This window comes from Malurus melanocephalus, unplaced genomic scaffold (assembly GCF_030028575.1).
Source record: "Malurus melanocephalus ecotype Western Australia unplaced genomic scaffold, MMel_1.1 scaffold_214, whole genome shotgun sequence".
Classification (NCBI taxonomy): Eukaryota; Metazoa; Chordata; class Aves; order Passeriformes; family Maluridae; genus Malurus; species Malurus melanocephalus.
In genome coordinates, this window is record NW_026623446.1 from 858,280 (window position 1) to 875,622 (window position 17,343).

The window sequence follows — 17,343 nt, forward strand, 5'->3', positions numbered from 1 at the left end:
CATTTTTTTCATGAGTCTGGTTGCATTTTTAAAAGTTAAGTTTTCTGTGGTTTGCTATGAAAGATACTTTGGTGTGAAGGTTTAAGATGAGGAGCTTCGAGAAAACAGCGTATTTCTCTGTATCTTCGTCAAGGAAAGTCTTTCACCACTATTATAATACACAAACTCCTAGAAAATCAGCAGAGCTGCCAATTTTTGCTTGCTTAGCCCATACACTGATTTTAGCCAAGCCTATGCTCAGTGCTKGTATAATTGGGCATTTAGAATGATAAACAGGCAGACCCTGAACGAAATCAGATGTAAGCAAGTCTTTATGACAATACCGATTTTTTGAAGAGCAAAAATAAAATTTAATATAACTTCAAGCCTGTGTTGGGCAAAGTCTTTGATTTTCTAGAAGGTCACATTGTTCCTTTGAATACTACTAACTGCTCAAAGATGAAACAGACTTTTCACYGTTCAGTTTAGTAAAGAAACAAGAACTGGATCATTTAATAATGTTTTCCACCTCAAATGAAGACTATTTCCACTCAATCATTCTGCTAGTTTGAGACTCTTATTATTTACTTTCGTAGCTGTGGCAGGTCAAAAGTTCATGAACCTTTTGAATACAGTAGGTTGAGATTCCCAGTTGTACCTGAATACAAGGATAAAACAGCAATTGGAGCTATTAAGTGCAGAATTAGGAAACTAGACATCATTAAGGATTTCCTGAAGCAATCTCCAGCAGAAAGACCGCGGGAATTTCCTGAAGAACCTGGCAGAGAGCTACACAGACACTTGAGAAAGCATCTATCCCAAGGGAAAATAGAACCGGGTGAGAGAACAAATCTCACCTGAGGACCTTTCTGACATGCAGAAYTAAGAGTGAGGAATGCTGAAACTGGGGAAACCATAGAAAACATAATATTGCTTTCCTAATACTGCATAATTTGAACCAGAGGATTGGAGAAGGCAAGAAATGGGAGAACAGCAATAGAATTCACTTGCAGATTTACTGAAGTCTAATGCTAGAGAAAACTGAGAGGCAGTGGGGACATCAGCTGTTCACTTCTCTGGAAAAGAAGGGCTACAACAGAAAGGACACAGTGGGTGAGAATCATGGGAGAGAAACATACATTTATCAGACTATGCTACTGAGGAAGACACGAGGTGAGAGTTGCTGCRAGGGACTGGTGGTTCCAGAGAAGCTTTAGCAGTGAAAAAAGACACTAGAATTGGATTTTGTGCACAATTAGAAGCACTGCTAGAACTTCAAGTGTGATTTTGCATTATCCAAGCTTCAACTTGGAGGGCTGACTGGAAAAACAATAATAATCTTATTGCTGTGACTATGATTGGCAGTGTCAGCAATCACAATAAAACGTCGTCTAACACAGTTATTGGTGCAGATGTACATGTATCATGTAATCATGGYGATCCAACTGTGTCACTTAGCATTTCCTGGTCTGTGGTTAGTCATGAAACACACAGAAAAAATTAGAATTTCAGAGCATTATATCAAATATTTCCTTTAACAGAATGTTACAACCAAAATGGCCAGTCAACACCTCCAAGTGTGTCAGTGGGAAATGTGAGCACTGGACAGAGAGGCATTACATTTACCATTGAGTATTTGCAAATTTATGCACCACATGAAAGAATACATAATAATAAGGTATGAAATTGCTATATAAATCAAAACTGCTTGAGCAAACAGAAGTCATTAATCATAACTATTCTTTCTCTTTTTTTACTAATAAATGCTATTTTTTCTGTTTGTATCAACAATGATTGGTTTCTACTAGAGCCCTTGATTCCTTCTGTAACACAGAGAGGCATTCCTGCAGTTTGAGGTGATGGCTATTTATTCCTTTGAATAACAAAACTAAAGGGGAGGTGTGYGTTTTCTCAGAATCACAACAGCCATGTTACAAATCTCCATTGGGCTTTCTGCTTTATCTTGTTTCCTGTACAAACTAATTTACGTTTGTGATAATTGATTTGCTTTAATGGCTACTGTGAGAACCTATTTCAAGATAAAACCTTTATGTTGCCTTTGGACTCACCGTGGAACATCATGATATTGACAAAAAACATTGTTATCTGCACACTTCCATAAGAAATTTTTAGCAAGCCATCCATGCATGAAAATACTCAGTGCTTAACTGTGGTAGGGTGTAAAATAGATCTTTAGTGGAGATGCATTTTTTGGAATAAGTTTGAATCTGAAAAAGAAGGTGAATGAGCATAAAATAGTCTTAGTTGCTGGGCAGTGACACTGAGGCAGTGACTCCAGCTCACCCAGCACTGTCTGCACAGCTGGAGTAAGAGGAAGACTATTAATGCAATGATATAGAAATTGATGCAGAAAAAAAATTCAAGAGGAAAAAGGATTTGCGGCAGATTTTGTTGTGGAAACACCAACATTCCTCAAGTACTGTAGGAAATAAATACATAGTTACTAGTTCTAGCATGAAATGTATTTTTCCATTTTCTGACATCCTTTTCATTACTCTGACTCAAATATGCTGGGCGAAGTTCAAGTTCAAAATCCATTTGTTCACCATCTTCAAATCTCCAAATGTGCAGTATTTCACCTCCTACATTCCTGTCCTTGCCTGCATAGTTGTCTCAGGTTATTTCCAAATCTCTGATTTGTTTGCCCTTTACTTTGTTTAGCACTGCTTTGTAAGTACTTTGCATTATAGTACTTTATTTGATAGACATCTATTAGGTAGAATAGAGAACAGCCCTCAGTGCTGGAAGACATGTTCAGCTTGGCAGATCTCAGTATCCTGGGAAGGAGTTAGCAGAGCTAAACAATCTGGAAAGGCCTGTGAGGGCAGCAAACAACTTGCAGCCAAAAATTGTAGGATATCTAACAAACGTAGTGAGAGCTGAGATACACAAAGTCTTTAAAAAGGTGTCTCTGCTAAGAACTGGGCTGTGTGCCTAAAAGGGAATAACTGCCTAATCCGGAGAGTAAAAAAAAACAGAAAAAACAATTTATAGCAAACAGTAAGGAAGGATAAGATCAAATGAAGAAACAAAGTGCAAATATGAAACAATAGGAGGAATATGTAATTCACTACTTTTTCAGAGAAAATACTTTGATTATTATTATAATTTCTCCARAATTCACTATATATTTTCACATATTAATGGGGTCTAATGGACACCTCAAAGAGCTTCTACTGAAGTAAGTCTCAAGTTGTTAAAACATATGAACATCAAGTTTCTTCATACCCAAGAAAAACAGAACAATTGTACCCGCAATTTATAAAAGGGTTAAGYGTAAACTGGAATAACACATTTAATAGAGTAGAGACCTCAATGGATTAATTTTTACCTGTAGAGAATATACAAAATAACTAATATGAATTTCAGTATATAGAAATGAGCTCACACAGCAGAAGCACATTAAAAAAAACAAGATGAAAGAAGCCACCAGCCATAACATACAAGCAATGGCAAAATAAAACTTTGAGAACAGGTAGAAATGGGAGGAAATCAGTCTTAAAAGAATGCGATAAGACATTCCAGAATTTCTGGGAAATGTGTGGCAACGGAAGTTGACTGTTTATGCACAGGAAAAGGCAGAACAGACTTCTCAAACACAATATCTGGCAGACATGCATTGCCTTGAACTGCATTACACTCCAGCCAAGCCAAGYTCAGACATAATAAGCCACAAACTTGGCTGCTCCATTGCATCTGCCAATTAATCCAAGTCCAAAACTGTGAATTGTTGATGTGGGAAATGAGATGGAGAGCCATTAAATTAATTTTGTATGTGGTCATTAATGCGCAATAAAGGAGTGAATGTATGAGTGAATACACATTCGTTCATTTGACAGCTCTTACAGCTTTCTTATTTTCATCAGTGAACTATATAAATCTCTCATTTTCAATAACCTGTTGCTGTTTAATAGCAGATGAGGGTTTTATAGTCTGGAAGTTTGTGCCTGGAAGTTTGTGTTGGGATATAAACAGGTAAAGACAATTTATGTAACCAGTAAAATTAGAAAAGCCCAGTTTTACAGCAGTATCACCATTGGGTAGACCATGTAGGAGGTAAATTCTGAACATTCACTTTTTTCAGTTTAGCAGACCTTATTATATCCCAGGCAAACAGAATATCTATAACAATGTATATGAGTATTCAAGACATATGGAAAAAATTGGCTACCTGTAACCCACTTCATTCTCTGCTAATGCAATGAGCAAGAATAAACTTTTTTTGAAAGCTGCTATTCCATGACTCACGGAAAATGCTGACAAGGCTCAGACATAAGTTGTCTCAGACATTTGTAAGGAAATATGAGGAAGCAAACTTGGAATTACTTTTGCCTGGCTAATCTCTGTTACAAAATACAGAAAAGGAAGAAGTTAGGAAAAAGTTTCCTTGAAGACAGTGTCATATCAAAATATATTACTACTTTTGCCTGCATCAATAAAGAGTGAAACACGATATATACAATTCACCCATCTCAATCTTTTTATCATACAGAGATGTAAAGGGTATTGTTTCTATGCTTTCTGTGACTATGAGGCATTTACACAACTACATCCAAAACAAAAAGTTGTGAGATTATCTTTCACATAAGAGCATGGAGACAGCAGGATGAAAAATGAAATTTGTCTAGAMTGCCCAGACGAGTGGAAACGCAGTTAAGATAGTTTGCTAAAAATAGGAAAGAAATTTCTCCACAGAGACGCTGCGGACCCCCCATACCTTCAGGTGYTCACAGCCAGGCTGGATGGGCTCTGAGTAACCTGGCCTGGTGAAGGTGCCCCCTGCCAAAAACAGGAGGATGAAATCAGATAGTCTTCATGGTACCTTACAAACCAAACCATTCTAAAATTCTACAGGTCCTACAAAAAGCACCTACAAAGACTAAAMTGAAGACTAACATCTTGCCAGAAGGGAAACAGCAGGTCAAGGGTAATAGAAAGCTAAACCTTTCTGATGTAACTTAAGTATATATTAGAGGTTTTTGTATTTATTTTATCTATGTCACTTCTAAACACTTTCCAAGCGTTTCCCACTTCTGATTCAGAGGTTATGTCAAATGCTTGTACCTGCAATTTGATCATGACTTGGTTTGCATAAGTGAGATAAAAGGTTACAGAATAACACACAGAAACTCCTCACACCATAGGACAMCAGACCCCCTACATCTCTTCCTCCTTATCTAAAGGGTACAAGGGTAACATAGCATTACATATATATMCATGTATATTTATTCCCAMCCTGRCATCAGGAGAGGAAGAGTTGTTTTCCAGTCACTCCACATATTGGAGGAACTCTGGCTTGGATCTCCCATGTAAATATAGGGGTCATGTACTTAAACACAGAGAGGAAAGGGTCACAACACATCATTCAGGAGTTTAACTTTGTGTTTTACTTAGTTTAGAGGTTTTTATAAAAGCTTTTATTGTCTTCAACTTCTTTGAATGGAAGACTACAGCTGTCAGCTTGATGTCATCCTTCTCAGAAACATTTTTGTCATTGTGTCTCTTTCCCCTTTGGGTATGCCACGCTACCAAATTGTGGTTTAATTTATTTGATATCTATTTAGCACGAGGACAATCTTTATAACCCCAATAAAACACTTTTGCAAGAATCCAGAAGCACTTCAGTATTTTAAAACTTCTTCCAGTAGTTAATCAYAAAATAATTTATTTGGTCTGAGTAGCTTCTATAATCCACTGCATGAAGATTTATTTCMTTAGTCCTCAACCTCCTTTTAAAGAGCATGACATCCAGTTTTCATGTATTTTACAGAAGATAAAGACATGCCTTTGCAGTTTGCTGTGAGGGTCAGAAGTCTTCTGTTGGTACATTTGAAAGTAGCAGGCAACCGGATAAAGCAATTGCAACAAGGTCATGCCATAAATTATAGCTATCATCAGTAACAATTTGTGAGAGATTAATTTGGGACCAAAGTGATCCATTATCTTTATTAAGATATTTACCTGCATGTTGYTGTTTCAGGTATCAGATACTGAAGAGATAAATTAGATAGCACTCATTTTCAGCTCTCTTCATTAGAAAAAGGCCTTTAGAAGATTTTTCTGTAAAAATGCACAATTCTGGACATATGTCAGTTGGAACAGAAAATCCCTGACACTGATTCTTGAAAGAACACACCTTACCCTGCAACCTTCACCTTGTCTACACTTCTATAGCAAAAAAAAAAAAAAAAAAAAAAAAAAAAAAAAAAAAAAAAAAAGGCTTTCGTCTCACATCCATAGTCCCTCTAAGATAATGAATAACATGGACAAATGATATTTATTTCTGAGTCATGAGATTGTTGAAGGAATTTATTGACTAGAGGGCAGTCTTATTTTAGGGTCTCTGGGTCTGTGAGTACAGAAGAGGAGGAAGTCAGGATAACTAACTCTCCATCCATGTCAGGTGCCACTGTGAACATCAACAGTGATGAGTACCATCACTGAAAGAACAAACGTTTTAATGGATTAAGGGGTCTATGCAAACTGGGATGATACAGAATTTCTCAGAGGCCATTTGTACAAAGGAACAATGTCAGGGATCAGATGCATATTCATGCCCTTGGAGATCTTTCTTATCACAAATAGTTTTCAAGCTTTTCTTTAAGAGGCTTCAAATAGTTATGAAGGAACAGCAGTCATTTTGGGAGATGATACAGGCAGCTGCAGCAGAGCATCAAATAATTACACATCTTAGAAGTCTGTTAGGACCTGTTAGAAGTGTCATAAAGAAACAGAAGGACCTTCAGAGCAGCCTTTAGATAAACACCAGAAAGAGTTCTTAACATATAATCAAAAGATGATGTAATGCCATCTCAGATATTACACAGAACAAAACATGGAGCTATCTTATTGTTACAGCAATGTATRCTTTGCTGAGGAAAAATAAGCAGGGGAAAAGAGATGTCACACTACATCAAACTGCATCCACACAGTATAGAAARAAAATAAGAGACAGACTTTGAAATATCTTGGACGGGCAATCAAAAAGGAATAAATCAGTCATGCTATATATAAGGGTTTTGAACAAATGAGTTCTGCAGAGAGGGATAAGAAACTTCCTGTCCCATCTTTTTCAATCTTCACTAAAAACACCTCTTGCAGCTTGAATTTCTATCATGACTTGGGTCAATACTGATTTAAAGGCAAAAGTAAAAGTGAAGAATTAATTGCCTTGACATTCTTGATTTCATCAAAATTTAGCATGACACTAGAGTTGAGGTTGAGTTAAATGAAATAAACTGAAATATTTTATTTAGCTCTAGASTGTGCTCATAAAACAGAACATTTTACCAAAGTTACTCTAGAATGATATGACCATTTGGAGATAAGACTTACACACACAAGAAAACCTCTCTATGAAATYAGCAAAGCTAAAACTTATCAGATACCACAAAACAACTGAGGACTGTCCAGCCTCCTCAGAGTTTGTTTACTCACTAGTTTCTGTGTTAGTTGTGGTGGTGGCAACTGCCAAAYTTTATTTTTTGTTTACTCTAGAAGGTTAAGCAAGCATTTACTGTGCGATAATAATTAGCCGCCAATGTGACATAAAATTAAGCTGTCTGGTTAAACTTCCAGTTAACTCCCTGGTTTATTTAAAGCTTCTAAAAACAAAAGCCATTAAGCTTCCTGAAGACTTTATTCCCTCTGCTTTATTATCTGCCAGTCTAAACTAAAGTCACAGCTGCACTTGTACAAGGCACTGTAAACTACAAKGTGAAATTTCCATAGGTTGCCATACAGAGTGCAAACCAAGTGTTAAATTTCATTAATATCARCTGTTGCAAATGACTTTCAAAACAGATAGAAATCACTTTGTTGCAAAAGTAATACTGTTAAAATATTCCACACAACACCCACGAGGTGTTGAACTTGGAGCTTAAAATGTTTTAAAACTCTGATTCCGAGAAGGCAAACTGAATATCCTCCCCTTTTACTAGATAATGACGGCTGCAAGATCTGCAAGAGGCACCACCTCACTCACAACTATTTTACCAAACAAGTTACTCAATACCAGATTCAGAATGAGTAGTATCTGCACACAGTACCTGTCCCTCAATATGACTGGATTTGAAAGAGCATGCCTTCCCATTTAAACTGAAATTGTGTCTTTCAACTGCATGTAAGAAACAAATTATTGATTCCACACTTTTTATCAGTATCACTCTAAATAAAAATATGAGATGAGAGATATTTTAGATTAGAAATCAGAATAGAAATTATATATATACTGCAAAAATGCTTCTTCAGAATCTATTTTACAAAAGGAAAGTAAGTTGAAGCCTTGAAATTAATTAAAACTCATCAGAGGATTATAAAACTATCTAAGTCAATGATAGTGAAAGAAATGTTATAYTAACCCTTAGTGAGTGTCCTAGAAGGCAGCACTGAGTTTAGGATCTCCAGATTTAGAATCAATCAATACTAATGAGTTRTACAGCCAAACTACAAAGCTTAAGTATCAAACAGTCATATACTTCTAAATAGAGACTTCAGCAGAGATACTCAGTTACACTTATTTAATGAGGACACCATGTAATACACAGGAAAACGTTGCTCTCTTCAAAGGCAGGATTCTGGAAGTAACCCCAAACACTCCCTGGTAAGAGCAGACATGATTGTAATTTGTCTCAACACTGAAAGAGTTTCATCATTTCATATGTGCTCAATGGCATGGAATGCCTCTTCTTCATTGCAACTCTAAAAACAAAGATTTTGCCATTTTGTGATGGATGAAGTGAAATAAGTTAACTCAAGTTCATTTCAGACTTGACATCAAGTTCATAAAGAGTGGAGAAATTAATCCAAGAGATCATATGTCCTAGTCGATTAGGAATGTATGAACTAGCTTAGATTATCTAAAATATCTTTAGACAAATTTTGGGCTCTAAAAACCCTAAACTGGTACAGCTCATTATTTAGAAGAAAAAACAAAATTAAGAGAGCTCTATTTGGGGAGAGGGAGCTGTGTAACCCTGTGACTGAATCTTGTAACCATATGTCTGTTAATGGGGACAGGAGAAGAGCTAAAGCTCTTCCTGTTTCCTTGGTAAAAGTCCACCTGGATAAGCATGATTATTTAATTATTCCTTAATCACCTAACAAACACACAGGTGACATCTCTTGATTAATAATGACTCTGTCCAAGCTTGTTGACAGTATTTTCATAAAATTAATATAGAAAGACAAATATTCATGCCTGTTTAAAAACCATTCAGCTACAGATGTGGTTTTTGTGTCCCAGAAATCTCTTTATCTCATCACTAATTAACTGAACTTTACTCTTGCTATTTGGGTAGGCAGCCTAAATGAATTCCATGTCTGTTATACCATACAGTTATATGAACTAACTTTAAAAATACTATTTTGTGGAGGATTAATCTTTAATCTATTTGTACAAACAATGTATTTGAAACAAAGTTGTATTAAATGGGTATGGGCAGGTGTATATATATTTGGTCAGCCTACCACCAACTATTTGTGCATAGTTGACCTTATCTTTTTTGAACAGACCCAGTTATCTTTTGTATAATTCAGCCCATGAGGACTTAYTTTGATTAATTTCAGGAATATCCAAAATACCTCTGCTTATTTCCTGTGTTCTTCAGAACTCAGCAGGGTATCAACAGATAGAGCTATTGTTAGGAAGTACCCTGAATTGCCAAGAGGCTGGAAAAACAAGAGTCCCTGWTTTGACACAGTTCTGACCAGACCAACTGACAGTGTGCAGCAGTTTGGCTCGCCTGGCCATCACTGGATATAATCAGTTCCTTGAGTCCCCTGCTTGGCAGGTGGTAGAGAAATAAAATTCCACACTTTCCGCAGGAAGACATTTTGCAAAGAGCAAACCAAACCTTTCTTCACCATTGTCTTTTTATTCAAATATGGTTGAATTTATCTTCAAAAAAAACCCAAAAAGACAACTTAAAAACATAACAAAAAGCGTTTTCTCCTTCCAACATGCCAATTCCAAGTAGTTCTGTKCTTTGCTTCTCTCTAGGCTTTTTCTCAAGTAATTTCCAAATTCAGCATGTCAGCCTCTAACAAAACAGTTCACAACAGATATTACCATRATCCCACATAAACACCAGCCGAGGAAAGAGGGACTTTCCTGTTCAGAACATTTTATAAACAGTCTGCAGTTCCCAGGATTATTAGAAATCAAGTGTTCAAGCACCTCTGATTCTGGCAAGGATAATATAAGCTGAAGACCCTTCCATGTCTTAAAAGCATCAGACAAACCCACACTTATAAAAATGGAAAGAAATGCTTTTCAAAATGATTGGTGGTAAAGAATTCATAAATTCTTTGGAATTCCAGGATAATTGCACACTTACTTRTTTTAGATACAAACTGTCATTGCTACAAAGACATTATGAGATGTGTCCTCTTATCTGCAGCCATTTTYTTAAACTCTGTGTAAGCCACATAGACTCAGGTGAACAATTATTATGTCCAGTACTTACTAGAAGGTAAATTCAATACCTGGAAGAAGCACAAGTATCCATGCTGCTCTCCATCATCACACAAAAGGCAGCACTAATAGCATGAATATGAGGAAACAGATGACAGATGAGAGAGAAGGGAGTATTTTGTGGTTTAGATTTTACAAAACTCAGATCTCAWTGTGAAACAGGAGCAACCAGACCACTATCAAATTCTTCAGCCTTCTTTCAAACGCTGCCATGAGTGTAAGCATTGTACACAACTGCCACAAATCGTCCTTTCATTGATATAACCGGAGTAAATATCACCCTTAAAGAGTATCCACTAATTACCTTGTTTCTTTAATTCACCATCAGTAGTTAATGTGTACAGGTTAAATTACAGTTCAGAGCTAGAAATTGATACTTTAAARAGAATGCCTGTTTTCAGACTGGAATGGCAGCAGTTATCAGATTATTCTGATTATATCTGTTAACACAAAACACATCTGTATATTGAACAGTATTAGAGGTATTCCTCTACTACATAGTACTACCTAAATATTTTCAATAGAGATTATTTAAATTTCCATACTCTCTTRTTCTTTTAGCTTATAGAATATAAGGAAAATTCATTGCATGCAGGCAAGCTGATTCATACTCTCTGATTTCCATACTGAAAAAGAATTAGAGTACAACTGTCTAACAATGATATCTATAAAGGCATTTTTCTGAGGCACAGACCAACTTGGATGTCATTACACTGGATCTACAATCTATGACACAGAATATATGACAGAAAAWACCCAGGTAATTTATCACTGCATGGATAAGTTTGTGCACAGGGAAAATGATCTTTCTGCTCTCACAGAAATGAAAATACACAGTTTATAGTAATAATAGATTTACGCTTGCAAGTAGATCATATTGTAAGCAATTTACTAAATATCTTTCTTAATTTCTCCCCTTTCTAAACAGCAAATACCATCTAAAGAAAAGGCATATTTACCATGGGACAATAACATTAAATCAATACAAACAATCTAGAAATATTATTAAATCTCAGAGAAATAATGTGGTCAAGGGAATGSTCTTTGTTTCATATGCTAATATTAACCCTAGAGATTATAAATCACTTGGGTATTCCCTTCCCTAAGTTTCTGGATATGGGAGTATTGGACTTTCACTTCAATTCACTTGCAACACATCTACTAACAGGATCTTTTCTTCTGAACCTYGTGGTTTATGAGGATATAGAATCTACATGTTTTAACATCTCAATCCATAGTTATAATTTAAAAAGAGTAAAACGGCTCCATAAATCTGCTAGGCCATTTATGACACTCACATCTGTGTTCTATTTCTGGCTTGAGAACATAAAACATAGGACATAAAGATAATTTTCAGATATCAGAAGTGTCTGTAGCAAACATAGTGACAACATCTTCAAGTTTAAATTGACTAAACCAGTTCAGAGCCATAAACAACACAGTTGCATTTGTACAGCCTGGCTGTCCTCAGGACCCTTGATGGAGGGAACTGCTGGATGCAGCTGAACTTGTCACTTTTGGGGATYTCCAGTTCTCCAAGACAGATTCCGAAGAAACAAAGGAAAGGACTTTCCCAAATATTTTAAGTATGGATTAATGTTCGAATCATAGGAACTCTGAAGCAGTACTACCTCCATTTAAAAAAGCACTCAAGCAGGAAAGTAGACATAGGTGAGATAGAATGAAATCCCATACTATGATGTGTTTTAAGTGCTTAGCTAAAYCAAGATACTTTTCCTGGTTTTTGACTCAATAGGGTCAATACGAGTATATACTATGATGGAGGAACAACAGACTACTGAGCAGGGTGACAAAAGAACAGTTTCAAAGAAATTGGTAATCATGACACCTCTAACTAAGAAATAAATTGCACACGACCTAAAAAACTTAACTTATTTTTCAGCATCTATTTTTGAAAGCAATTTAAAGATAAGCAGATCAACAGCACTTTAAATACAATTACTTATTTTTCWTTTATTGGGTAAAAGCTAAAGAAGTGAGAGAAAGTTCACGCTGAAGTTTGTTGTCATTTGAATGTCTAATGGCAATTAGGTCTCTTGGCTGGTCCGACAGCTGCCAGAACAGCTCTCATCACCATCAGCACTGGGTTGATGATTTGATTTTAAAAGGATTATGACTGTCACAGGGTATCAAGACAATGTAACACAAGGTGAACTTGCAGGTAGCTAGAATTCGTTATATCATAAATTTTCAAAAGTTTAGGCAAGCCTTGAAATTTTGCCATGTGTTCAGCATGTCATTAATGTAATGCACTCGTGGTGGTGTTGCAAGAGCAGGTGTTGAACAGTCTTCTAAGGCTTTCTCTTTGTAGGCCATAACACAGGACTCACTGTAAGATAATTCTGGCAATACTTTACCATCATCATCACAGAGACAGGAGAACAGGAGGAACGGGTCTAAGCATATACAAGTGAACATTTAAACCTCAATCATCTTAGTTTTAGCTGGGATAACTATGTTAGATGACCAGAAAATACAATGGCCGTACAAAACAGTGATGAGTAAGCTGGTCTGGTGGAAGATGTCCCTGTATCTGGCAGGGGGGTGGACTAGATCTTTAAAGGCCYCATCCTACACAAAGCATTCTGTGCTTCTGTGGTAGTTAACTGCAGCTTCTCAGAGTTTTATCTGAACAGCCATTTCAAGATGGTTCTGCCAAAAGAGCACACACAATACTTGAAAAACTATCTCCAGCAGGCAGTGTCTCCAGCAAWCAGCTGAGCACAGTGCAGGGAAGCACAAAGTGCTGGAGCTGAGTTTCTCCTCAAATGAGCTGTCACTGCAAGCTCACCAGAGCAGCACAAGATCCCAGCCCAGCCTGGCCAGGAGCGTTGCCTCACTGGGGTTGGTGGCTGGGGTATTGTGCTGCACGTGACTGAATTTTAGCATGGAAGTTAATGCCTGCACTCAGCCTTTCACTACAACATAYAGAAACAGTCTGGACAGACACATACCTGTGCATCTCTACCTGCACTGATGACCAGTGTAAAGATTCCACATGAATGATGTTTAATAGAAACATAGATCCAACAGATTTCCAAAAGAGACACATCTCTGAGGCACCAGAGATAGGCTGAATAACAGATCAGAATACCTAACCAAATTATGAAAGGAAAGCTTTTATACACAAAAGATCTTAATTCAATCAGAAACTCATAGAGCTTACCTCTTTGCAGAAACTGCTCACCTATGAGTATTTCCTGAAAAATGCTATAAAAAGCCTCTGGAAGATTTTTTAAAGGTTGGGTTTCAGACATAAGGCTTTACATAAAGTGCAGCTAAGGAATGGAGTTACATTTCAGTGGAGACCTCATGAAATTTAGAAAAAATAAGTGAATAAACTGATATAAAACTTGGCTGGACTCTGAAGTGTGGCTYAGATTTCTACCCAAAAATGCATTCTTTTCTATTTATGATTTAATATTCATCAGTCTAAAGATTTTTAGATACAGAAAATCTGCCAAAAGATACCAACTGACATGCATTCAGAAGCTGAAATGCTACTAGACACTAACACTAACTTAATATTTTGTCTCTGGAGAGGGATCTTCAGAAATGAATCCAYTCTTTACAGATTGCTTAGAGAAAAAACCTTTTTTTTTTGGTCAAGGTTTTTCAAGTTGTACAAAAAATGTCAGAAAATATTTACAAATAGTAACAACAGGCAATTCCTTCAAACAGAACACAGCATTTGCTATGCCCATTCATGTATCAGTTGCACAGATTTAAAGGATTAAGACCCAGAGAAAAACAGATGACCAAGAAGAGATAAAAGGTTTGTTGTTTATTTGGCTCTTTTCATAACTCATTCTAATATCAGTGAGTAGAACCAGCCACAATAAAGTCCATTGACTAATTGTTGGCCCTGAAGATTTTATTTATCAATAGTGGACTGTGAGAGATGAATAAGTATCTGGAATGAGAAAGCATCTGTGAAGCCTGTCATTTTATATCTTCTCTTTGGTGCTAAAGAAATTAAGGACAACATTCAAAAATCCAAGATGATTCAGTAGGAGCTGACCCAACAGGAGGAATTCAATTTGTCAGAACAAATACAGATGTCTACATTTGAGCTGGCCACCCCAGACCTTTGTTGTTCTCAGTGGTGAGTATTCAACACTTTTAATGTGCAATTGATCTTATTACACAGGCATATCAACAGTCAGCCAAATGAATCTCTCCAAGTATGTGACAGATGTCCAAGGTTAGATGAGATTAAACACACCCTTCGTGTTTCTGTGATTCATAAATCAAATAATAGATTGAATAAAAAAGTTTATTCCAAGCATTAGCTTTTCTGAAGCTTAATAGTCRGCAGAATCATTATGTAATGATTTTGCAGACACACCATGACAATTCTATCTGATAAAAATATTTGCCTGTAATATTTTGTTAAATTTAAAGTTACCGTGCAGCAACTGCAAGAGTTTGATGGCTGCCAAGAGCCATGAGATTGCTGAATAGAATGGTATTTCTGGAGCTGTGCCCAGAGTTGAGACAAAATTTGACTCATCTTCATGCATACATTTCCAATAAGCCACCAAACTAAAATAAGGATTTAACTCCATCATGAGGTTCTAGCAATATCATGTAGAGATAAGAATTTATTACAGTATCAAGAGAAGCTTCTAAGAAACTCTAAAAGAAAGGTGATCTTTCCATAAATATATTTGATGGATGTTTGTGGTCTTGAGTTTTGTTCTCCCAGAGTGCACATGCCTCAAGAACTGATTCAGTTGTTGGTAGCAGGRCAATTATAATATGAGCTCCATTTTGTTTGTACGACATCAGAGCATATTGTCAAATGTGCCCCAWCCCTGGAATTGCTCAAGGCCAGATCGGATGGGACTTCAAGCAACCTGGTCTAGAGGAARGTGTCCCTGCCCATGGCAGGAACTATTTGGTCTTTAAGGTCTGTTCCAACCCAAACCATTCAATGATTCTAAGACTCTGTGAGCTATGGAAGTGTGTAGGAAACACCACGTCTGGGATAACTATGACTACAAAAATTTAGAAACTGTAGGATAAGAATTGAGCTCAATCAATCATACCTATTTTTGTTTTAATTTTAAGATAACAATCTTCCAACYAAAAACGGAGATCAAAAGATAAAAGAGAGAGAGGACAAAGAGAAAATAAGAAAATTGCRTAATATTGACATGATCTTCAGTCTGTTCAAACAACCTGATGCTACAGCATTTTATTAAATCTTTTTCTGACCTATCTGTTGAAACTGTATGTTTCTTGACATCTATCCTGTCACTTATTGAATGCTTGTGCACTTTTGAGCAAAAGGGGAGTCCCAGCCTCAAGTGAGATTTTTAGGCAWCACCATGATATAAACAACAATATAAAATACCTTCAAAGCTATATTTTCTGATAGCTAATCTTTTAATCTGCATACTGAAGAGAACAGTAAATAATTAGATAGATATGGAGATAAAAGATCTACCTTTTTAAAAATTATTGGAGTACCWCCTTTTCCAAGTCATCCATCAGAATGGAAACACTAAATCCTATTAGTTGAAAAGGAATCCCATGAGCTCTAATCTCCATTTCTTAAATATATGTAATTTGATTCCAATACTTCTATTGGATAACTAAGTAAATTTCAAAAATGCTTGTACTTTTACTGAGAAAAGGTGTTCTGCAGTTTTTCAGATGGATAACCTATCTAACTGCTGCTCTAGATTTTTAAAAATAATTGGCTAAAGATAACACAAAGAGAAAGTTATCAGCAACCACAATTCATGATATGTCATTGCATCAGCTTTCGCCACAAGGCTCATACTGGCCAGTTGGATTGCAACATTTTGATATGTGGTAACTAATCACAGTGGAGAAGAAAAGGAYCAAAAAGACAGAAAGGAGTTAATGGTGTTAAAATAGTATGAACAATAGATACTGATCTAACAAAATACAGTCTTTTGTTATCATTATGCAGTAATACAATAGGTTATTCTTACTATTTTTTCTGATTACTATTAAAATATGCAACATTTAATCTTACCACTGAGAAGCAAGTGTAGAAAATATATCAGTGATTTCAGGTTCTTGGAACAGTTTCAGAAGTTCTGGTTCAGATGATAAGTCAGCAAGGATCCTTAACTCAATATGGGAAAAGTCTAGAAAACAGTGTTAAAATGAATCTATTGTTCTAAAATAAAAACATACCTGCATTTTAATCAAACTRTCACAAATTAAAATGTAAGCCTGGAGTATTCAATCACTTCTTCATGCTCAAAAAAGACAGATGCTTGTAACAAGTTCATCCTGAACATGTTATATTCCAGCTGTGAATCACAAAGTGTCTCATTACTTCATTATCTTCCTGTGTCAATTAATCCTATTAACTCTGTTTCTACTGACAAGGCTTAAACATCAGCCACTTCCAAAGCATAATAAGGAATACACATATAACAATATTAATTGAAACTAAGGGATTTGACAGCCTTGTAAAATATGTCATCTAAAGGAGAGGGGAAAAAGAGATGACAGAACTGTGAATATTAACATGCATGAGGATAATAATACACATTCTCTTACCTGCTGCTAAAAATGTACATCCTTTTTTTGAAACAAACAATGTTCTTGGGGAAATAGTTACTATGTCCTCTTCTTTTCCTAGAGAGGAGATAGACATTTAAATCCCAAACACCAGTCCAAAAATATTGTGTTGCAATCAATAGGAGATTTTATACCAAACACATGACTAATGCCACATAAATGACAATTTAAGCAGCCTAGCAGAGCACTAACTGCCAGCATCCCAATAATTTGTCTGTAACAGTCATGTACAGCTCTASCTCCACCACCCTTGCAGTACTGCTTCCTTCCGATCTCAAAAC

At 36.2% G+C, this 17,343-nt stretch overlaps 1 protein-coding gene across 1 annotated transcript in view; it reads right to left on the reverse strand.

The window, feature by feature from the left end:
- The window catches only part of POLN (DNA polymerase nu), an 88,464-nt gene that overhangs the window by 34,630 nt on the left and 36,491 nt on the right, over positions 1 to 17,343 (reverse strand). Inside the window, exons 16-17 of the mRNA XM_057374040.1 lie at positions 17,042 to 17,119; positions 16,506 to 16,620 (exon numbers count right to left, since the gene is read on the reverse strand). Coding sequence (XP_057230023.1) covers positions 16,506 to 16,620; positions 17,042 to 17,119 — 193 coding nt within the window. The remainder of the gene's footprint in view (positions 1 to 16,505; positions 16,621 to 17,041; positions 17,120 to 17,343) is intronic.